This window comes from Bombina bombina, chromosome 2, assembly GCF_027579735.1.
Source record: "Bombina bombina isolate aBomBom1 chromosome 2, aBomBom1.pri, whole genome shotgun sequence".
In the NCBI taxonomy this organism is placed as follows: Eukaryota; Metazoa; Chordata; class Amphibia; order Anura; family Bombinatoridae; genus Bombina; species Bombina bombina.
In genome coordinates, this window is record NC_069500.1 from 668652426 (window position 1) to 668677067 (window position 24642).

A 24642-nucleotide genomic window follows, 5' to 3' on the forward strand; every position below is an offset into this window, starting at 1 on the left:
GTGGCTGGCTCGACCACATCCTTCAACCAATCATGGTGGCTCTCCCTGGATATATTAAAGACAGTACACATTTGCTTACACAAATTACAGATCTTACGTGGAATGATTCCTATGTATGGACTACTATTGACGTGACTGCTCTATATTCGAATATCCCCCATTCAAAAGGATTAAAAGCCATTGATTTTATGCTACATAGATACTCAGATTACAGTCATGAATTTATAACATTCATTGTTCAGGTAACTGAGTTCCTTTTGAAACATAATTTTTTCATCTTTCAGGGTACTTATTACCTACAAAGACGAGGCACGGCGATGGGGGCAAAATTTGCCCCAGCCTTTGCCAATATTTATAGGGGGTGGTTAGAACTTAATATGATCTTCTCAGATTCATTTCCATATAAAAACAATATCATACTTTATGGTCGTTTTATAGACGACATTATTGTTATCTGGGAGACTAGGGATAGTTGTAATGTAGATAAATTAACAGAATATCTGAACGAAAATGAATATAATTTGACATTTACAGCACAGACACATAATTATACTATTGACTTTTTGGACCTGAACCTAAAGGTATCAGACAATAAAATTTCCACATGTACTTATCGTAAACCCCTGGCCATAAATACAATACTGAGAGCTGATTCTTGCCATCTCGACCACCTTAAGAGAGGCATACCGAAGGCCCAATACTTGCGCCTTAGGAGAAACTGTACAGAACTAACAGAATATTGTTCCCAGGCTATAGAATTGACAAATAGACTGACAGATAGGGGATATCAAAGAAATCTATTACTACAAACAGAAAAACAAATAGCAACTCTAGATAGACAGGACTTACTACAAGGAAGGAATAATCTGGAGAGGAACAAGAGATCTAACAGGGCTGTGATGCCTAGTCAAAATCTCTTGTTTGTTACACAATTTAGTAAACAATATAATCAGATTTGTAGTATAGTCAAGAATAATCTAGCCATTTTAAAAGGTGATGAAGCTTTAAAAGACATCTTAACATCTGGAATCAAGTGCATAGCGCGAAAAGCCCCTACCATAAGAGAAATAACTAGTAAGCAATTCACTGAAAAAGTAACAGTAGGCTCCAATTGGCTAAGTCTAAAATCAGGATGCTTTAAATGTGGCCATGTACCATGTAAAGGGTGTACAAGCATAACTGTGACAGACACGTTTTCCTCACATGTGACGAACCAAACATTTCAGATTAGGGACAGGATTGATTGTAATTCTCAATATGTAGTTTACTTGGTTAATTGCCTATTTGGCTCCTGCCAATATGTGTGCATAACTACTCGCCCACTGAAAGATAGGATCCGTGAGCATCTGCGCTCTTTGGATGAAAAAGAGCCTAGAACACCTGTAGCTAAACACTTCAGACTCCATGGTATAGGTTCTAGATATTTCTCATTCATAGGCATTGACCTGATTAAAAAACATCCCAGAGGAGGAGATAGGGAAAAAAGCCTAAGGAAAAAAGAAGTCTTTTGGATTGTAAAATTACATACAAGAGCACCAGAGGGCATCAACAAGAGGATGGATGTTGATTTATTTGTTGAATAGGCCCCATGCTATCCTGTTATCTAATTCTTACATAATCACTTTATTGATTTGTTAAAAAAAGTCTGCTAAAAAAGTGAGTTACTACAAAAGCTAGTTTTTGACTGTTCCCTAACTAATGAATATGAATAAATAAATAAATATAACTCATTAGTTCCCTAGTCTATTCTAACTAAGAATTTAAAATTAAAAATCAAAATGTATTTGAAAATTGATATAGTAAAATTACTTATTACTATAGTGAAATTCCCTCATTTAAAATTAGATCTTTTTCTTTTCTTTCTTTTCTATTAACCTTATATACATATTTTATTCATTTATTTCTTAGGGTTAATAATATTATTTAATGTTTAAATATATACTTTTTTATAACATGATACATAAAAAATGTTTATTGTGTCTCCTTGCTTAGAGAATATGTTTTCAATTTTTTTTTATTTTATTTTCCTTTCCTATAAGAGATAGCTACAAGGTTAAGATTGGATCTATAATTAGCTATCTAATCTTTATTTATTTACTATTCTGGAAACAAAGTTTATATCTACATTTATATTTTTATTATTACTTCCAAGGTTCATAACTAGTACTTTGTGTCCTATCCTCACTTATTAGTATCATCTATTTATTTATGTTTAGATCCTTAAGATTATTAGTTATTAGTTATTGTTGCATTTATGAATTGTATTTTTTCTATTGCTTATATAAAAAATTGTTATGGAATATATCACGATATATGTTTATACACACTTATAGACTTCCACATATGAAGTGTTAGAATTTAATTATTTACACATATATATTTATCTATAAGAGAAAGATTGAGTGGATGCCTTGTTTACAGCAAACAATCTTATCACATACTACAGGTGTAACTGTTGACCCATTTACCTGAAGATACCTGGATTGGCTACTTTGCTGTATATAAGCCCATTCACACCTTGAACACATCACCTCTGATGAAGCGCATGCGCGAAACGCGTCAGGTGTTTTTGCTCTGGCTTCACCTTTTGTACCTGCACTCTGCCAATAAACTGGTTTTGAACTGACCTTGGATGTAGCTTCGGTCTCAATCCTTCCCGCCTTTGGGGATTTCTTGCCTGATATATATATATATATATATATATATATATAGACATACATTCCAAAACTAAGTCCGGGAAGAGCCACAAACGGAGGGTGCACCCCCGGGGTTTGGCTTTTCAGGCTCCATTCCAATCAGCCAATAGAATGCAAGCTCAATCCTATTGGCTCAGCTCAATCCTATTGGCTCCAATAGGACTGATTGCATCAGCCAATAGGATTTTTTCAACCTTAATTCCGATTGCCTGATAGAATTCTATCAGCCAATCGGAATCTAAGGGACGCCATCTTGGATGACGTCACTTAAAGGAACCTTCATTCGTCGGGAGTCGTAAGAAGAGGATGCTCCGCGTCGGATGTCTTAAATGGACCCGCTCCGCGCCGGATGGATGAAGATAGAAGATGCCGTCTGGATGACGACTTCTGCCCGTCTGGAGGACCACTTCTCCCGGCTTGGATGAAGACTTCTCCCGGCTTCATTGAGGACTTCTTGCCGCTTCATTGAGGACTTCTCCCGGCTTCGTTGCCGATGGACGTCCGGTCTTCAAAACTGTAAGTGGATCTTTGGGGGTTAGTGTTAGGTTTTATTAAGGGTTTATTGGGTGGGTTTTAGTTTTAGATTAGGGTTTGGGCAGCAATAGAGCTAAATGCCCTTTTAAGGGCAATGCCCATCCAAATGCCCTTTTCAGGGCAATGGGGAGCTTAGTTTTTTTTAGTTTGGGTTTTATTTGGGGGTTTATTGGGTGGGTAGTGGGTTTTACTGTTGGGGGTTGTTTGTATTTTTTTTACAGGTAAAAGAGCTGATTTATTTGGGGCAATGCCCTGCAAAAGGCCCTTTTAAGGGCTATTAGTAGTTTAGTTTAAGCTAGGGTTTTTTTTTTTTGTGGGGGGGGGGCTTTTTATTTTGATAGGGCTATTAGATTAGGTGTAATTAGTTTAAATATCTTGTAATTTGTTTTTTTATTTTGTGTAATTTAGTGTTTGTTTTTTTGTAATTTAGGTATTTGTATTTAATTTAGTTAATTGTATTTAATTTAGGTAATTTATTTAATTGTAGTGTAAGGTTAGGTGTTAGTGTAAGACAGGTTAGGTTTTATTTTACAGGTAAATTTGTATTTATTTTAGCTAGGTAGTTAGTAAATAGTTAATAACTATTTAGTAACTATTCTACCTAGTTAAAATAAATGCAAACTTACCTGTAAAATAAAAATAAACCCTAAGCTAGATACAATGTAACTATTAGTTATATTGTAGCTAGCTTAGGGTTTATTTTACAGGTAAGTATTTAGTTTTAAATAGGAATTATTTAGTTATTAATAGTAGGTTTTCTTTAGATTTATTTTAATTATATTTAAGTTAGTGGGTGTTAGGGTTAGACTTAGGTTTAAGGGTTAATAACTTTAGTATAGTGGCGGCGACGTTGGGGGCGGTAGATTAGGGGTTAATAACTGTAATGTAGGTGCGGCGACGTTGGGGGCGGTAGATTAGGGGTTAATAACTGTAATGTAGGTGCGGCGACGTTGGGGGCGGTAGATTAGGGGTTAATACAGTAACTGTAATGTAGGTGCAGCGATGTTAGGGGCGGTAGATTAGGGTTAATAATATTTAACTAGTGTTTGCAATGCGGGAGTGCAGCGGTTTAGGGGTTAATATGTTTATTATAGTGGCGGCGATGTCCAGAGCAGCAGATTAGGGGTTAATAGGTAGTTTATGGCTGTTAGTGTACTTTTTAACACTTTAGTTATGAGTTTGATGCTACAACATTGTAGTGTAAAACTCATAACTAGTGACTTTAGAATGCATTACGAATCTTGCGGGATAGGCTGTACCGCTCACTTTTTGGCCTCCAAAAAAAAGCTTGTAATACCGGCGCTATGGAAGTCCCATTGAAAAAAGACTTTACGAAAATTGCGTAAGTTAATTTGCGGTACGGCCAAAAAAGTGTGCGGGACAGCTGTACCTACAAAACTCGTAATAGCAGCGGTAGTGAAAAAGCAGCGTTATGAGCCTTAACGCTGCCTTTTTACTCATAACGCAAAACTCGTAATCTAGCCGTTTGTTTTTAGCACTAGGATTTTTCCTGTGTCATGTTTTTGTTAATATTATTGTTATATCTTTTATATTCTTATGCATTAACATGAAAAGTACCAACTTTCCCGTTCTACTGTAAAGGCTTTTGAACTAGCAATACTTTATTTATGTTTTCAGGAAGCAGTGCTGAGTACAGTGAATAAAGAATTCTTTTACACAGTTTTATAAGACAATTCCAAAGAGTGTGATCCTTATTGTTAGACAGCTCAACAGTGATCTTTTGTTTTTGTTAAAATGATTTCTCTTGTTAAGTGTATCCAGTCCACGGATCATCCATTACTTGTGGGATATTCTCCTTCCCAACAGGAAGTTGCAAGAGGATCACCCACAGCAGAGCTGCTATATAGCTCCTCCCCTCACTGCCATATCCAGTCATTCTCTTGCAACTCTCAACTAAGATGGAGGTCGTTAGAGGACTGTGGTGTTTTATACTTAGTTTATTTCTTCAATCAAAAGTTTGTTATTTTTAAATGGTACCGGAGTGTACTGTTTATCTCAGGCAGTATTTAGATGAAGAATCTGCCTGCGTTTTCTATGATCTTAGCAGAAGTAACTAAGATCCTTTGCTGTTCTCACATATTCTGAGGAGTGAGGTAACTTCAGAGGGGGAATGACGTGCAGGTTTTCCTGTAATAAGGTATGTGCAGTTAAAATATTTTTCTAGGGATGGAATTTGCTAGAAAATGCTGCTGATACCGAAGTAATGTAAGTAAAGCCTTAAATGCAGTGATAGCGACTGGTATCAGGCTTATTAATAGAGATACATACTCTTATAAAAGTGTATTTTAAAACGTTTGCTGGCATGTTTAATCGTTTTTTACATATGTTTGGTGATAAAACTTATTGGGGCCTAGTTTTTTTCCACATGGCTGGCTTGAATTTTGCCTAGAAACAGTTCCCTGAGGCTTCCCACTGTTGTAATATGAGTGGGAGGGGCCTATTTTGGCGTTTTTTTGCACAGCAAAAATTACAGACACAGACATCCAGCTTCTTCCTGCATGATCCAGGACTTCTCTGAAGGGCTCAAAAGGCTTCAAAAGTCGTATTGAGGGAGGTAAAAAGCCACAGTAGAGCTGTGGCAGTTGTTGTGACTGTTTAAAAAACGTTTTTGTCATTTGTTATTCCGTTTTTGGTATTAAGGGGTTAATCATCCATTTGCAAGTGGGTGCAATGCTCTGCTAACTTGTTACATACACTGTAAAAATTTCGTTAGTGTAACTGCATTTTTTCACTGTTATTTCAAAATTTGGGAAAATTTGTGTTTCTTAAAGGCGCAGTAACGTTTTTTATATTGCTTGTAAACTTGTTTTAAAGTGTTTTCCAAGCTTGCTAGTCTCATTGCTAGTCTGTTTAAACATGTCTGACACAGAGGAAACTACTTGTTCATTATGTTTGAAAGCCATGGTGGAGCCCCATAGGAGAATGTGTACTAAATGTATTGATTTCACCTTAAACAGTAAAGATCAGTCTTTATCTATAAAAGAATTATCACCAGAGGGTTCTGTCGAGGGGGAAGTTATGCCGACTAACTCTCCCCACGCTAATATGGCGCCAATTACATCAGGGACGCCCATAGCGATTACCTTGCAGGACATGGCTGCAATAATGAATAATACCCTGTCAGAGGTATTATCTAGTTTGCCTGAATTAAGAGGCAAGCGCGATAGCTCTGGGGTTAGGAGAGATACAGAGCGCGCAAATGCTGTTAGAGCCATGTCTGATACTGCGTCACAGTATGCAGAACATGAGGACGGAGAGCTTCAGTCTGTGGGTGACAGCTCTGACTCGGGGAAACCTGATTCAGAGATTTCTAATTTTAAATTTAAGCTTGAGAACCTCCGTGTATTGCTTGGGGAGGTATTAGCTGCTCTGAATGACTGTAACACAGTTGCAATTCCAGAGAAATTGTGTAGGCTGGATAGATACTATGCGGTGCTGGTGTGTACTGACGTTTTTCCTATACCTAAAAGGCTTACAGAAATTATTAGCAAGGAGTGGGATAGACCCGGTGTGCCCTTTTCCCCACCTCCTATATTTAGAAAAATGTTTCCAATAGACGCCACTACACGGGACTTATGGCAGACGGTCCCTAAGGTGGAGGGAGCAGTTTCTACTTTAGCAAAGCATACCACTATCCCGGTTGAGGACAGTTGTGCTTTTTCAGATCCAATGGATAAAAAATTGGAGGGTTACCTTAAGAAAATGTTTATTCAACAAGGTTTTATTTTACAGCCCCTTGCATGCATTGCGCCTGTCACTGCTGCGGCGGCATTCTGGTTTGAGGCCCTGGAAGAGGCCATCCAGACAGCTCCATTGAATGAAATTATTGACAAGCTTAGAACGCTTAAGCTAGCTAACTCATTTGTTTCTGATGCCATTGTTCATTTGACTAAACTAACGGCTATGAATTCCGGATTCGCCATCCAGGCGCGTAGGGCGGTATGGCTTAAATCCTGGTCAGCTGACGTGACTTCAAAGTCTAAATTACTCAACATTCCTTTCAAGGGGCAGACCTTATTAGGGCCTGGCTTGAAGGAAATTATTGCTGACATTACTGGAGGCAAGGGTCATACCCTTCCTCAGGACAGGGCCAAATCAAAGGCCAAACAGTCTAATTTTCGTGCCTTTCGAAATTTCAAGGCAGGAGCAGCATCAACTTCCTCCGCTTCAAAACAAGAGGGAACTGTTGCTCATTCCAGACAGGCCTGGAAACCTAACCAGTCCTGGAACAGGGGCAAGCAGGCCAGAAAGCCTGCTGCTGCCCCCAAGACAGCATGAAGGAACGGCCCCCTATCCGGAAACGGATCTAGTGGGGGGCAGACTTTCTCTCTTCGCCCAGGCGTGGGCAAGAGATGTTCAGGATCCCTGGGCGTTGGAGATCATATCTCAGGGATATCTTCTGGACTTCAAAGCTTCTCCTCCACACGGGAGATTTCATCTTTCAAGGTTATCAGCAAACCAGATAAAGAAAGAGGCATTCCTAAGCTGTGTGCAAGACCTCCTAGTAATGGGAGTGATCCATCCAGTTCCGCGGACGGAACAAGGACAGGGATTTTATTCAAATCTGTTTGTGGTTCCCAAGAAAGAGGGAACCTTCAGACCAATCTTGGATCTAAAGATCTTAAACAAATTCCTCGGAGTTCCATCATTCAAAATGGAAACTATTTGGACCATCCTACCCATGATCCAAGAGGGTCAGTACATGACCACAGTGGACTTAAAGGATGCCTACCTTCACATACCGATTCACAAAGATCATCATCGGTTCCTAAGGTTTGCCATTCTAGACAGGCATTACCAATTTGTAGCTCTTCCCTTCGGGTTGGCCACTGCCCCGAGAATTTTTACAAAGGTTCTAGGCTCACTTCTGGTGGTTCTAAGACCGCGAGGCATAGCGGTGGCTCCGTATCTAGACGACATCCTGATACAGGTGTCAAGCTTTCAAATTGCCAAGTCTCATACAGAGATAGTTCTGGCATTTCTGAGGTCGCATGGGTGGAAAGTGAACGTGGAAAAGAGTTCTCTATCACCACTCACAAGAGTCTCCTTCGTAGGGACTCTTATAGATTCTGTAGAGATGAAAATTTACCTGACGGAGTCCAGGTTATCAAAACTTCTAAATGCTTGCCGTGTCCTTCATTCCATTCCACGCCCGTCAGTGGCTCAGTGCATGGAAGTAATCGGCTTAATGGTAGCGGCAATGGACATAGTGCCATTTGCGCGCCTGCATCTCAGACCGCTGCAATTATGCATGCTAAGTCAGTGGAATGGGAATTACTCAGATTTGTCCCCTCTACTAAATCTGGATCAAGAGACCAGAGATTCTCTTCTCTGGTGGCTTTCTCGGGTCCATCTGTCCAAGGGTATGACCTTTCGTAGGCCAGATTGGACGATTGTAACAACAGATGCCAGCCTTCTAGGTTGGGGCGCAGTCTGGAACTCCCTGAAGGCTCAGGGATCGTGGACTCAGGAGGAGAAACTCCTCCCAATAAATATTCTGGAGTTAAGAGCAATATTCAATGCTCTTCTAGCTTGGCCTCAGTTAGCAACACTGAGGTTCATCAGATTTCAGTCGGACAACATCACGACTGTGGCTTACATCAACCATCAAGGGGGAACCAGGAGTTCCCTAGCGATGTTAGAAGTCTCAAAGATAATTCGCTTGGCAGAGTCTCACTCTTGCCACCTGTCAGCGATCCACATCCCAGGCGTAGAGAACTGGGAGGCGGATTTTCTAAGTCGTCAGACTTTTCATCCGGGGGAGTGGGAACTCCATCCGGAGGTGTTTGCTCAACTGGTCCATCGTTGGGGCAAACCAGAACTGGATCTCATGGCGTCTCGCCAGAACGCCAAGCTTCCTTGTTACGGATCCAGGTCCAGGGACCCGGGAGCAACGCTGATAGATGCTCTAGCAGCTCCTTGGTTCTTCAACCTGGCCTATGTATTTCCACCGTTTCTTCTGCTCCCTCGACTGATTGCCAAAATCAAACAGGAGAGAGCATCGTGATTCTGATAGCGCCTGCGTGGCCACGCAGGACCTGGTATGCAGACCTAGTGGACATGTCATCTCTTCCACCATGGACTCTGCCTCTGAGGCAGGACCTTCTAATACAAGGTCCTTTCAATCATAAAAATCTAATTTCTCTGAGACTGACTGCATGGAGATTGAACGCTTGATTCTATCAAGGTGTGGCTTCTCCGAGTCAGTCATTGATACCTTAATACAGGCTCGGAAGCCTGTCACCAGGAAAATCTACCATAAGATATGGCGTAAATATCTTTATTGGTGTGAATCCAAGAGTTACTCATGGAGTAAGGTTAGGATTCCTAGGATATTGTCCTTTCTCCAAGAGGGTTTGGACAAAGGCTTATCAGCTAGTTCTTTAAAAGGACAGATCTCTGCTCTGTCTATTCTTTTTGCACAAGCGTCTGGCAGAAGTTCCAGACGTCCAGGCATTTTGTCAGGCTTTGGTTAGGATTAAGCCTGTGTTTAAAACTGTTGCTCCCCTGTGGAGCTTAAACTTGGTTCTTAAAGTTCTTCAGGGAGTTCCGTTTGAACCCCTTCATTCCATTGATATTAAACTTTTATCTTGGAAAGTTCTGTTTTTGATGGCTATTTCCTCGGCTCGAAGAGTCTCTGAGTTATCTGCCTTACATTGTGATTCTCCTTATCTGATTTTTCATTCAGACAAGGTAGTTCTGCGTACCAAACCTGGGTTTTTACCTAAGGTGGTTTCTAACAGGAATATCAATCAAGAGATTGTTGTTCCATCATTGTGTCCTAATCCTTCTTCAAAGAAGGAACGTCTTTTGCATAATCTGGACGTAGTCCGTGCCTTGAAGTTTTACTTACAGGCTACTAAATATTTTCGTCAAACATCTGCCCTGTTTGTCGTTTACTCTGGACAGAGGAGAGGTCAAAAAGCTTCGACAACCTCTCTCTCCTTTTGGCTTCGGAGCATAATACGCTTAGCCTATGAGACTGCTGGACAGCAGCCCCCTGAAAGGATTACAGCTCATTCTACTAGAGCTGTGGCTTCCACCTGGGCCTTTAAAAATGAGGCCTCTGTTGAACAGATTTGCAAGGCTGCGACTTGGTCTTCGCTTCACACCTTTTCAAAATTTTACAAATTTGACACTTTTGCTTCTTCGGAGGCTGTTTTTGGGAGAAAGGTTCTACAGGCAGTGGTTCCTTCCGTTTAAGTTCCTGCCTTGTCCCTCCCATCATCCGTGTACTTTAGCTTTGGTATTGGTATCCCGCAAGTAATGGATGATCTGTGGACTGGATACACTTAACAAGAGAAAACATAATTTATGCTTACCTGATAAATTTATTTCTCTTGTAGTGTATCCAGTCCACGGCCCGCCCTGTCCTTTTAAGGCAGGTCTAAATTTTAATTAAACTACAGTCACCACTGCACCCTATGGTTTCTCCTTTCTCGTCTTGTTTCGGTCGAATGACTGGATATAGCAGCTCTGCTGTGGGGGATCCTCTTGCAACTTCCTGTTGGGAAGGAGAATATCCCACATGTAATGGATGATCCGTGGACTGGATACACTACAAGAGAAATAAATTTATCAGGTAAGCATAAATTATGTTTTTTTAGTGGAGCTTGTTGAATTTAGCTCGGGATGGACCAAAGAGAACAGTTGGATGGGTTTCCATCAGCATCCAGTACTCTTCAGGTTGTAGACTCAGGCTGAATGCTCAGCAAAAGGGAAATTGTACAATACTAAGACAAGATGTCATCCTGGTGAGACATAAAAAAGCTGGATGACAGAGAACATAATAGTTACTATTCTAGAAAACCTTTTTACAGCACATGCAATTTAAAAACACACCAGCAAAGTTACAGACCAGGTAGGTAAAGTGACAATTGTATTTGAACCCTGTGAATTTCAACTCTCTGTAAGTCCCACTATTGAGGTTTTCACAGGGTTTGTTACCAACCAGTGTAATTTTCCCCAGATATGATGACAAATAATTGAATTTCGGCTTACCAAGTGCGAGATCCTGCCTGGAGATAGTTTTCCTCTGTTTGTTGACAGCGTTCGCTCTTCAGTTTCGGTGGTGTGTAGTGCTCTATTCAAACTAAGCATGTAGCCTCGTTCTGATGCCGACACTGAAATCAGCTGGCATTGGCTAGAACACATAGACCGCTAGGGCTCTCCACTGCACCCCAAACAAATCGAAAGTATCCAAATGAAGCAACAAATGTAGCGGTCTTTGTTTTCAATAAGCCAGGAGAGATTCCATGATTAAAAAGTTAATTTTATTGAATACATACATAAAACAACAAGCGCACAACAGACAGGTACTGTAGCAGCAGTACCTGTCTGTTGCGCGCTTGTTGTTTTTATGTATGTATTCAATAAAATGAACTTTTTAATCATGGAATCTCTCCTGGCTTATTGAAAACAAAGACCGCTACATTTGTTGCTTCATTTGGATACTTTTCAATTTAAAAACATACAACTCTGGGAAGCAACTTGCAGGTGAGCTCATGTTTAGCAAAATGTAAGTCCTGCAAAGTATTCTTTCTGATCAGTTTGGAACATGATGTTAAACATCTTACAAACATAGTGCTTAAGTATGCTGCATAGTTATTATTTTAGTATTTGACAATAAATCTGTTGAGCATCTTACAAGCATATTACTTAAAGAGACAGTCTAGGCCAAAATAAACTTTCAGATAGGACATGTAATTTTAAACAAGTTTCCAATTTACTTTTATCACCAATTTTGCTTTGTTCTCTTGGTATTCTTAGTTGAAAGCTTAACCTAGGAGGTTCATATGCTAATTTCTTAGACCTTGAAGGCCACCTCTTTTGAGAATGCATTTTAAAAGTTTTTCACCACTAGAGGGTGTTAGTTCATGTATTTCATATAGATAACACTGTGCTTGTGCACGTGAAGTTATCTGTGAGCAGGCACTGATTGGCTAAACTGCAAGTCTGTCAAAAGAACTGAAATAAAGGGGCAGTTTGCAGAGGCTTAGATACAAGATAATCACAGAGGTAAGAAGTATATTAATATAACTGTGTTGGTTATGCAAAACTGAGGAATTGGTAATAAAGGGATTATCTATCTTTTAAAACAATAACAATTCTGGTGTAGAATGTACCTTTAAGTATGCAGCAGTTTACAAGACCACCTACATTCAACCCAGTGATTGCTTATGTCAGTGCTGGAGTTAATTTACATATATAGCCTTTGTCTGGTCACAGCAGAGATCAGTTAGAAATTCTCAACAGGGTTTTCAAGTGGTGTACCCATGGACTTAAATTATTGGGATGTTTTAATTTCTATATTCCAGATTGTAAATAATCTTAAACAGAAGATTCTGAAGTTGGAAAAGCAGTGCAAGGAAAAGGATAATGCTCTCAAGTATGTAATGCTTCTATAACCTGGTTTCAGTATGTTTATAACATGGCCGTATTAAGTGGAAATATAATATGCCATTTTACGGGTTAATGCACTTAGTGTATGCATACAAGTACCTTAATACATTTCAATTACTTTGTATATACAGTCAATTGAAATAATATTACATATTTCTTTATGTAATGTAAATAAGAAAATCTTTTAAAAATTTAAGATGATTTTAGTATTTATTTACCAACAAAGTATCTTATGTCTTTAACATAACATTGAAGTTGTTTGACTTGTGATTTTTAATTAAATTCATGCTTACTATTTAAAGATGGATTAAAGTTTTTTTTTTCAACAATTTTTTTTTAAAATCTTGGAGCCTATAAATTTGGTAGTCAGAAACTTGGGCCTAATTTTCAGTTGCCAGTGTCTCCTTTGGGCCTGGGTTTGGTGAGCCCTATTTTAAAACATATTATACTTTTTTTTTAATGGTGTTGTATTAAGAAAAATACTTTTTTGTCCTTAGCTTGTGAATCCTGTTTTAGCCAACTTATAAAGCTGTTGGCGCTATCTTTATCAGTGTGTGAACAATTGTTTAGTGTCAAAATGAAAGTAAATAGCTATAATGTAACATATGTTCATGCAAAAATGACTTAAACATGTTCATATAGTGCACTACTGCATGAATGATAAGCATTTTTTAATTTAATATCCCTTAGGATTACAGTGGTCATGGCCTTTACATTACTATGGCATTTATGTATCTCTCATGCCCATGCAATTAGACAGAGTGCAGCTGAATTGGAAAATTACTGTTATACCTTTTTTAAATCAGAAAAGAGACTGAGCCTCAGAGTGATGGCAAGTGTTGCAATCCCTGTACTGAATAAACTAATGGGCCTTGTATAGTAATTCACTCATGTACAGCCTGCAGTCAGAGCTGGACTTGGAATAAAAATCCTTGGGAAATTTGGAGACCAGACCTATTTTCTGTTGACTCAGTATAATGCACACACCCCATTTCTCTCAAAGAGGATTACTGGGATAGTCCTTCCCTCAATATTTTTTGCCAGAATGTTATTATATAGGCACCGTACAACCCAACTGCATCCATTAATCAACACTTTGAATTGTAGCTTTCCAGCCCCAGCTGCTGCGGCCCTCCGGGAAATCTCCTGTTATCCTGGTAGGCCAATCCAACCTTTCTTGCAGTAGGCTCCAAGGTTATTTTGCTGTACCTAGCACAATTTTAAAAATAGAACCCTTCCCTCACTAGCACCCAAGTGCCCTGCCCAGCACCTGAAGGACCTACACTGAGCACAGGACTATCGCGGAAGAAAAGAAAACACAATACCTCACCTAAATATTATTGTCCTACCTTAATTCTCATTTAATCAGTGTCCATCTTGTTGCCACACTACCAAGGTCCCAGTCTTGCCTCAGTCTATAGGATAAAACTGGTTAATTACATAATTTGTGGTGGCTTTTCTCATTTCTGATGTTTACCCTCTTTTCTGATTCTGGTTGTGTTTTATTTAAATTGTATATATGTATTTTGACACACATAGTTGCATGTGGCTAGTGAATATTCTGCATAGAAAATAGTAATGTTTTCATTGGTCCCTAAAGAACATCTTACTCCTATATCTTTTGTACATTAATCTCATGACTCTAGTGCCCCCTTGTAATTGTACTCGTGGCTGTATATATCCACTTAATGCTTTGGGAAAGTTAGTGAATTTTGCTAAAGGCAGTCATTTACCTTACACTTAGTTTATAGATCGAATTATGTGGACCTGTTACAGTTAAAGTCTATTATTATTATCATTATTTTATTCTTAGTGTAGAAGACAAACTGAATGACATTTAGTTTTATGCTCCACATTATTTTATTTACTATTTCACTGTTATCCCTTAGCAAACTCCAGACAGAGCTGAAGACAACAAGCCTTGAAGAGATGAAAATAGCTATGGAAACCTATTATGTTGAGGTATATGATCAGATTAGTCTTGAATATTAAATTCATGTTTGTTGTATTTTTTTGTTTTTGTTTAAATGATGAGTATTGCACTAGCTTTTATTTTTATAAACACCATTATTATTTTTGCTTCTTCCTTTTCATCTGTGTGCTAATTTGGAGCAAAGTGTAATACAATATAGTTAGACCACTTTGGTCACTAATTAAAAAAATAAGATTACAAATCCTAGTGCTTTAGATAGAAAGTTTTGTACAACGCACAGTTAATTTATCATTTCTCTTGTTAAGTGTATCCAGTCCACGGATCATCCATTACTTATGGGATATTCTCTTTCCCAACAGGAAGTTGCAAGAGGATCACCCACAGCAGAGCTGCTATATAGCTCCTCCCCTAACTGCCATATCCAGTCATTCTCTTGCAACCCTCAACAAAGATGGAGGTCGTAAGAGGAGAGTGGTGTTTTATACTTAGTTTATTTCTTCAATCAAAAGTTTGTTATTTTTAAATGGTACCGGAGTGTGCTGTTTATCTCAGGCAGTATTTAGAAGAAGAATCTGCCTGCATTTTCTATGATCTTAGCAGAAGTAACTAAGATCCATGGCTGTTCTCACATATTCTGAGGAGTGAGGTAACTTCAGAGAGGGAATGGCGTGCAGGTTTTCCTGCAATAAGGTATGTGCAGTTAATATTTTTCTAGGGATGGAATTTGCTATAAAATGCTGCATATACCGGATTAATGTAAGTAAAGCCTTAAATGCAGTGATAGCTACTGGTATCAGGCTTATTAATAGAGATGCATACTCTTATAAAAATGTAATATAAAACGTTTGCTGGCATGTTAATCGTTTTTATATATGTTTGGTGACAAAACTTATTGGGGCCTAGATTTTTTCCAAATGGCTGGTTTGATTTCTGCCTAGAGACAGTTTCCTGAAGCTTTCCACTGTTGCAATATGAGTGGGAAGGGCCTATTTAAGTGCTTTTCTGTGCAGCTAAAAATACTGACAGAGACATTCAGCTTCCCTCTGCATGATACAGGACATCTCTGAAGGGCTCAAAAGGCTTCAAAGTCGTTTTTGAGGAGGGTAACAATCACAGAGGATACTTGTTCATTATGTTTAAAAGCCATGGTGGAGCCCCATAGGAGAATGTGTACTAAATGTATTGATTTCACCTTAAACAGTAAAGATCAGTCTTTATCTATAAAAGAATTGTCACCAGAGGGGTCTGTCGAGGGGGAAGTTATGCCGACTAACTCTCCCCACGTGTTGGACCCTTCGCCTCCCGCTCAAGGGACGCACGCTAATATGGCGCCAAGTACATCAGGGACACCCATAGCGATTACTTTGCAGAACATGGCTGCAATCATGAATAATACCCTGTCAGAGGTATTATCCAGATTGCCTGACTTGAGAGGCAAGCGCGATAGCTCTGGGGTTAGACGAGATACAGAGCGCGTAGATGCTGTAAGAGCCATGTCTGATACTGCGTCACAATATGCAGAACCTGAGGACGGAGAGCTTCAATCTGTGGGTGACGTCTCTGATTCGGGGAGACCTGATTCAGAGATTTCTAATTTTAAATTTAAGCTTGAGAACCTTTGTGTATTGCTTGGGGAGGTATTAGCTGCTCTGAATGACCGTGACACAATTGCAGTGCCAGAGAAATTGTGTAGGCTGGATAAATACTATGCAGTGCCGGTGAGTACTGATGTTTTTCCAATACCTAAAAGGCTTACAGAAATTATTAGTAAGGAGTGGGATAGGCCCAGTGTGCCCTTTTCCCCACCTCCTATATTTAGAAAAATGTTTCCAATAGATGCCACTACACAGGACTTATGGCAGACTGTCCCTAAGGTGGAGGGAGCAGTTTCTACTTTAGCTAAGCGTACCACTATCCCGGTTGAGGACAGTTGTGCTTTTTCAGATCCAATGGATAAAAAATTAGAGGGTTACCTTAAGAAAATGTTTATTCAACAAGGTTTTATTTTACAGCCCCTTGCATGCATTGCGCCTGTCACTGCTGCGGCGGCATTCTGGTTTGAGGCCCTGGAAGAGGCCATCCATACAGCTCCATTGACTGAAATTGTTGACAAGCTTAGAACTCTTAAGCTAGCTAACTCATTTGTTTCTGATGCCATTGTTCATTTGATTAAACTAACGGCTAAGAATTCTGGATTTGCCATCCAGGCGCGTAGGACGCTATGGCTCAAATCCTGGTCAGCTGATGTGACTTCAAAGTCTAAATTACTCAACATTCCTTTCAAGGGGCAGACCTTATTCAGCCTGGTTTGAAAGAAATTATTGCTGACATTACTGGAGGTAAGGGTCATACCCTTCCTCAGGACAGGGCCAAATCAAAGGCCAAACAGTCTAATTTTCGTGCCTTTCGAAATTCCAAGGCAGGTGCAGCATCAACTTCCTCCGCTTCAAGACAAGAGGGAACTTTTGCTCAATCTAAGCAGGCCTGGAAACCTAACCAGTCCTGGAACAAAGGCAAGCAGGCCAGAAATCCTGCTGCTTCCTCTAAGACAGCATGAAGGAACGGCCCCCTATCCGGCGACGGATCTAGTAGGGGGCAGACTTTTTCTCTTCGCCCAGGCGTGGGCAAGAGATGTTCAGGATCCCTGCGCGTTGGAGATCATATCTCAGGGATATCTTCTGGACTTCAAAGCTTCCCCTCCACAAGGGAGATTTCATCTTTCAAGGTTATCTGCAAATCAGATAAAGAAAGAGGCATTCCTACGCTGTGTGCAAGACCTCCTAGTAATGGGAGTGATCCATCCAGTTCCGCGGACGGAACAAGGACAGGGTTTTTATTCAAATCTGTTTGTGGTTCCCAAAAAAGAGGGAACCTTCAGACCAATTTTGGATCTAAAGATCTTAAACAAATTCCTTAGAGTTCCATCTTTCAAAATTGAAACTATTCGGACCATCCTACCCATGATCCAAGAGGGTCAGTACATGACCACAGTGGACTTAAAGGATGCCTACCTTCACATACCGATTCACAAAGATTATCATCGGTTCCTAAGGTTTGCCTTTCTAGACAGGCATTACCAATTTGTAGCTCTTCCCTTAGGGTTGGCTACAGCCCCGAGAATCTTTACGAAGGTTCTGGGCTCACTTCTGGCGGCTCTAAGACAGCAAGGCATAGCGGTGGCTCCGTATCTAGACGACATCCTGATACAGGCGTCAAGCTTTCAAATTGCCAAGTCTCATACAGAGATAGTTCTGGCATTTCTGAGATCGCACGGGTGGAAAGTGAACGTGGAAAAGAGTTCTCTATCCCCACTCACAAGAGTCTCCTTCTGTAGAGATGAAAATTTACCTGACGGAGTCCAGGTTATCAAAGCTTCTAAATGCTTGCCATATTCTTCATTCCATTCCGCGCCCTTCGGTGGCTCAGTGTATGGAGGTGATCGGCTTAATGGTAGCGGCAATGGACATAGTGCCATTTGCGCGCCTACATCTCAGACCGCTGCATGTATGCATGCTAAATCAGTGGAATGGGGATTACACAGATTTGTCCCCTCTGCTAAATCTGGATCAAGAGACCAGAGATTCTCTTCTCTGGTGGTTGTCTCGGGTCCACCTGTCCGAGGGTATGACCTTTCGCAGGCCAGATTGGACAATTGTAACAACAGATGCCAGCCTTCTAGGTTGGGGTGCAGTCTGGAACTCCCTGAAGGCACAGGGATCGTGGACTCAGGAGGAGAAACTCCTTCCGATAAATATTCTGGAGTTAAGAGCAATATTCAATGCTCTTCTGGCTTGGCCTCAGTTAGCAACACTGAGGTTCATCAGATTTCAGTCGGACAATATCACGACTGTGGCTTACATCAACCATCAAGGGGGAACCAGGAGTTCCCTAGCGATGTTAGAAGTCTCAAAAATAATTCGCTGGGCAGAGACTCACTCTTGCCACCTGTCAGCAATCCATATCCCAGGCGTGGAGAACTGGGAGGCGGATTTTCTAAGTCGTCAGACTTTTCACCCGGGGGAGTGGGAACTCCATCCGGAGGTGTTTGCTCAATTCATTCATCGTTGGGGCAAACCAGAGTTGGATCTCATGGCGTCTCGCCAGAACGCCAAGCTTCCTTGTTACGGATCCAGGTCCAGGGACCCAGAAGCGACGCTGATAGATGCTCTAGCAGCGCCTTGGTTCTTCAACCTGGCTTATGTGTTTCCACCGTTTCCTCTGCTCCCTCGACTGATTGCCAAAATCAAACAGGAGAGAGCATCGGTGATTCTAATAGCGCCTGCGTGGCCACGCAGGACCTGGTATGCAGACCTAGTGGACATGTCATCCTTTCCACCATGGACTCTGCCTCTAAGACAGGACCTTCTAATACAAGGTCCTTTAAATCATCCAAATCTAATTTCTCTGAGACTGACTGCATGGAGATTGAACGCTTGATTCTATCAAAGCGTGGCTTCTCCGAGTCAGTCATTGATACCTTAATACAGGCACGAAAGCCTGTTACCAGGAAAATCTATCACAAGATAAGGCGTACATATCTTTACTGGTGTGAATCCAAGAATTACTCATGGAGTAAGGTTAGGATTCCTAGGATATTGTCCTTTCTCCAAGAGGGTTTGGACAAAGGATTATCAGCTAGTTCCTTAAAGGGACAGATTTCTGCTCTGTCTATTCTTTTGCACAAGCGTCTGGCAGAAGTTCCAGACGTCCAGGCATTTTGTCAGGCTTTGGTTAGAATTAAGCCTGTGTTTAAACCTGTTGCTCCCCCATGGAGCTTAAACTTGGTTCTTAAAGTTCTTCAAGGAGTTCCGTTTGAACCCCTTCATTCCATTGATATTAAGCTTTTATCTTGGAAAGTTCTGTTTTTGATGGCTATTTCCTCGGCTCGGAGAGTCTCTGAGCTATTTGCCTTACAATGTGATTCTCCTTATCTGATTTTTCATGCAGATAAGGTAGTTCTGCGTACCAAACCTGGGTTTTTACCTAAGGTGGTTTCTAACAAGAATATCAATCAAGAGATTGTTGTTCCATCATTGTGTCCTAATCCTTCTTTAAAGAAGGAACGTCTTTTACATAATCTGGACGTAGTCCGTGCCTTGAAGTTTTACTTCCAAGCTACTAAATATTTTCGTCAAACATCTTCCCTGTTTGTCGTTTATTCTGGACAGAGGAGAGGTCAAAAAGCTTCGGCAACCTCTCTTTCCTTTTGGCTTCGGAGTATTATACGCCTAGCCTATGAGACTGCTGGACAGCAGCCCCCTGAAAGAATTACAGCTCATTCTACTAGAGCTGTGGCTTCCACCTGGGCCTTTAAAAATGAGGCCTCTGTTGAACAGATTTGCAAGGCCGCGACTTGGTCTTCGCTTCACACTTTTTCAAAATTTTACAAATTTGATACTTTTGCTTCTTCGGAGGCTGTTTTTGGGAGAAAGGTTCTTCAGGCAGTGGTTCCTTCCGCTTAATCCCTGCCTTGTCCCTCCCATCATCCGTGTACTTTAGCTTTGGTATTGGTACCCATAAGTAATGGATGATCCGTGGAGTGGATACACTTAACAAGAGAAAACATAATTTATGCTTACCTGATAAATTTATTTCTCTTGTAGTGTATCCAGTCCACGGCCCGCCCTGTCAATTTAAGGCAGGTCTAAAATTTAATTAAACTACAGTCACCACTGCACCCTATGGTTTCTCCTTTCTCTGTTTGTTTCGGTCGAATGACTGGATATGGCAGTTAGGGGAGGAGCTATATAGCAGCTCTGCTGTGGGTGATCCTCTTGCAACTTTCTGTTGGGAAGGAGAATATCCCATAAGTAATGGATGATCCGTGGACTGGATACACTACAAGAGAAATACATTTATCAGGTAAGCATAAATTATGTTTTTTAACTGAGCCTTTTTGCTTATTTTGTTTTCAAAAGTTAAATTGGAGTTGCACAATAAAAGTTTAATATTAGTAACTTAAAACTTTGGTCACATTTGAAAAGTAATGTCATTGATTAAAAGATAGGTTAAGGATGACATCTTTTAATCATTTGTTCTTATTCTTGTTTATTGTACAGTATTTGTGTTGACATTAAACCCACTTATTTATTTAAGAGGTTGTTCCAAAAGGGAAAAGCAGTTAATTTTAGTTAAAAATAAGCTCCTCCCTCTTCCTCCATATACCTGTACTTACCCTACCAGCCCTCAGCCCTTCTCCTCTCTGCTTTTTTTAAAAATAATTTGAATCTTTAAAATAAAAGCAAGTGTTCTCAGCATTAACAACTTGAGTGGAGGCAGTGGAAGTGCACACCTGTTGCTTCAGACACAATTAAAAAACAAAGGTGTTGGAGTGTAGGGCTGAGGGTGGCTAGGGTAAGTGTGTATGGAAGGGGGATTTTTGTTTAACTGATTATTAGCATTACCCTATGAGAACCTCTTAAATATATTACACTAATTTGTATCCTATCCGGGTCTTCATTCAGTCAAAACAGCTCTGGATGGCATCATGTTTTTTTCAAGACTGCTAAGCACAAGGGTCAAATATTTTTGTATCTTATAACAGCTGCAATGCTTTGTATGATATATCTAGTTTTAAATAATTTTCCTTTCAGATAGTAAATCCTATTTCAAATATTTTAATGGCAATTTCATGAAAAAAAATAAAAATGTAGCTGTTATTTTCTGCCATTTACTTGGTCCTTATATCCATTTTATCTTTCTATACCTATTATTTCCATACTTAGCATCTATTAGATAGCCAGATAGTGGCAGGGACCAGTCAACGAGTAATATTGTTTGCATAGAAAGTTTATTGGCTGGATAAGGTACAAAAATTGCAATGATTCGGGCCAGAGGAGTGAACATAAATTGCAAATGCATTTCAGCAGAAAAAAATGTTAGATTATTAGTGAGTTCTTTTTTTGTTTTAGTAAATGTGAATAATTTTTCTTTGTTATGTCTGTAGATTCAACGACTTCAGGTCTTACTAGCAAAAGCTGAGGCCACAGCAAGAAAGTGAGTTTCCTCTTGCTTTTTCCTGATGTTTTCTACTGTTATTGAAAGATATTTTGTTATTATTATGATGCCATAATAACAAGTGTAAATGGTGCATTAAGTATGCTTATATCCATTTAGGAAAATGTGAGCATAAATTCCTTGTTTTATGGTAGATCACCACCAGAGTCCCCAAAACAGCAAAAAGCAATGAACTCTGCCATCATAAGATTATCCAAGAAAGTCAAGGAACTGCAAGATGAAAATCAGAGTTTGAAAACTGATCTGGACAGGGCTATGGCTCCTTCCCCAACATCCACCACAACAAAAGGTACATATACCACATATATTCTAGCAGTTCTATGTTATTTGGATTCTAAGGGTCAAATATAATGAATTGTATAAAAGTCTAATGTTTAAGAAGTGTTCTATAGAATGACTTGTGAACATTTGTCTAAAGTAATAGCAGGCATTTGAAAAATAGAGTTTTAGAATGTGTCTAAAAAACCCATAAAGATCATTGTTACAGGGAGAATAGAATAGCAGTGCGTTTAACTGGTAATGGAAGCTATTTAAACATAATGAGGCCAATAGGAAATTAAATTGTAATGGTAAAAAATAAAGGGACTCCACATGGAGCAGATACTTATTTAGGTAAGGGAGTGATCAGCAATCAGGTAAAGTACCATTAGAGACTTTCTTATCAACAGAGGTCTGTAATGCTTGGGGGAGAGAGGTGATAGATATTCAAGGGAAGGACAGACAATAGCTGTGGTTAGGGTCAAGTGAGACTCCAAGGCAGCAAAGGACAGGTAAGGAACGATACAGCAAAAGTGTCACGGAGGAAGCTACTCAGTTTAATTGATTAAAAGCACATAGAAGATACATGTTTTGATGAAGGAGAGTCATGTACTCCCTTACAGATAATTATCAGTGTATTTTTTTTTTTTTCTTAGGCTATGGAGACTGGAGCAAACAGAGGCTGGTGAGGAAGATTTCTGAACTTGAAAAAGTGAGTGAACACATTTAAGATGCGAATATCTACAGATCAAGTGGTATTTATAGTCATAAATCTGATAGATAAATGACTATTTTATTCATGAAAAAAAAAGATGTGCGTATGATAACCTTTGTTATTCAGTATTGATAGTTTATCCTAGAATGATCTCCGTTTTGTGAAAATTTAGCACTATGCAATGCTGGCTAATAGAGTGATTCTAAACATTATTTGCTTTGACAGTTTATTGCTCACAGACTGTCCTCTATGTGAAACAAACAGGCGATGGTTATAACGAGATAGACTTAATAAACTTAACCTTTCCAATTTTTTTGTGTGAAGCTATACTGCACTTTCTAGTCTCCGTTTTATTACGAATACACCTGTGTTTTTCTAAATTACCTTCAGAAACTTGAAAAGCTGCAGAATTCCTCCAAAACAGAGCCAGAAAAATCATCTCGAGCTGGTGGACCATCAACTTCTGAACAGGCAGATGGGTCATCCCATGCTAAACCTGACCTTCAAGAGGAATGTGAGCGTCTGAAAATCTTGGTCAAAAAGATCAAAGAAGACAGAGCAGCACTACAGACTCTTCTAGGAACTAAAGAGTGGGTTTGTCAACTGTAGCATTACCGAGTGCACTTGTAGCTGGTTGGTTTGACTAAACAAGGGATTCTCAGTCTCTCTAAAAGGAGGTCATGTAAAATGATGTTATACTGGTGATGACTCCTAACTGGGTAAAGCTCTTTAAATCAGGTTTTTCAGAGGTCCTTATTTGAAGGACTTCTGTTTTGTCAGCAAAAATTGGAAGATTTGACGTGATATATAATGCACTCCTACTTTGAGTTTATAGCAAGGAAATCAGTCTCATTCTTGGTGCCACGTGGCAGAAATTGGGTGGATTTCCTATTAGTATAGTGAATATCCCTGTACTGCTGGGTATTACAAATAGACTTTGTGACACTGTAAAAATTATAAAATTAAAAAATATGTCTGTGCAAAAAAATAATTTATTTAAGCTACAGCATTTATTTTGTGTGAGTCTTTGGCTTATTTCTCTTTTGTCTTCAGATCAGAAATCAAGAAACTGCAACAAGAAAAGTCTGACTTGGATAGGCAGCTACAAAGAAATAAGGACAGACATGATGAGAGGTACAGTGATTGTCATACAGGAAAGGGATATGGTACCAAGAGTAACTGCCTTACAGTTAACAAGTCTGCACTTGCTGTTAAATCACCACTTGTTATAGTATTATTAATTTTCATAAGGTTGCAAATCTTGCCTCTGCTGGTGCAGATTATCAGCTATGTGCACAACTGACCAAGTGCATATGGCTATGAGTCTGCACACATCCTGCACTTTATAGGTTGCAGATCTTTCCTCTGCTGGTGCAGATTATCAGCAATGTGCACAACTGACCAAGTGCATATGGCTATGAGTCTGCACACATCCTGCACTTTATAGGTTGCAGTGCATGTAAATATACACCTGTGCTGGTGAGGATGAGTTACATCTTCTACTAAATGGAGAAGTCAAACATTTAAAGAAGATTTACAGGTTTAGCAGATGTTTTTATTACATGTGTATTCTATTATATATTTTTACAAATAATGCCCAAATTATTATAACTATTTGTTGTGGGGGAGGGGGTCACTTTCACAAAATTTTATTATCTTGTAAGGAGTCTATTTCTTCTTCTTATAATTCAATCATTCCATCCATGGGCTGCATTCATTTTTTTAATTAGATTTTTCTACAAATGCAGACACCATTGGTTCTCAGTCATATGATTTATTCCTACATTTGATTGGTGTGTCCGGTCCACGGCTTCATCCTTGTGGGATATTCTCTTCCCCTACAGGAAATGTCAAAGAGAGCACACAGCAAGAGCTGTCCATATAGCCCCCCCTCTGGCTCCGCCCCCCCCAGTCATTCTCTTTGCCGCTCTGAACAAGTAGCATCTCCACGGGGATGGTAAAGAGTATGTGGTGTTAGTTGTAGTTTTATTTCTTCTATCAAGAGTTTGTTATTTTAAAATAGTGCCGGTTTGTACTATTTACTCTACAACAGAAAGTGATGAAGA

At 39.7% G+C, this 24642-nt stretch overlaps 1 protein-coding gene across 3 annotated transcripts in view; it reads left to right on the forward strand.

Moving 5' to 3' along the window:
- The window catches only part of IQCE (IQ motif containing E), a 122600-nt gene that overhangs the window by 48959 nt on the left and 48999 nt on the right, over positions 1–24642 (forward strand). For all 3 annotated transcript variants that reach the window (XM_053702622.1, XM_053702621.1, XM_053702623.1), the window contains exons 10-16: positions 12569–12639; positions 14543–14615; positions 21533–21582; positions 21738–21892; positions 22518–22573; positions 22967–23166; positions 23630–23710. In XM_053702622.1, the coding sequence (XP_053558597.1) occupies positions 12569–12639; positions 14543–14615; positions 21533–21582; positions 21738–21892; positions 22518–22573; positions 22967–23166; positions 23630–23710 (686 nt within the window). The remainder of the gene's footprint in view (positions 1–12568; positions 12640–14542; positions 14616–21532; positions 21583–21737; positions 21893–22517; positions 22574–22966; positions 23167–23629; positions 23711–24642) is intronic.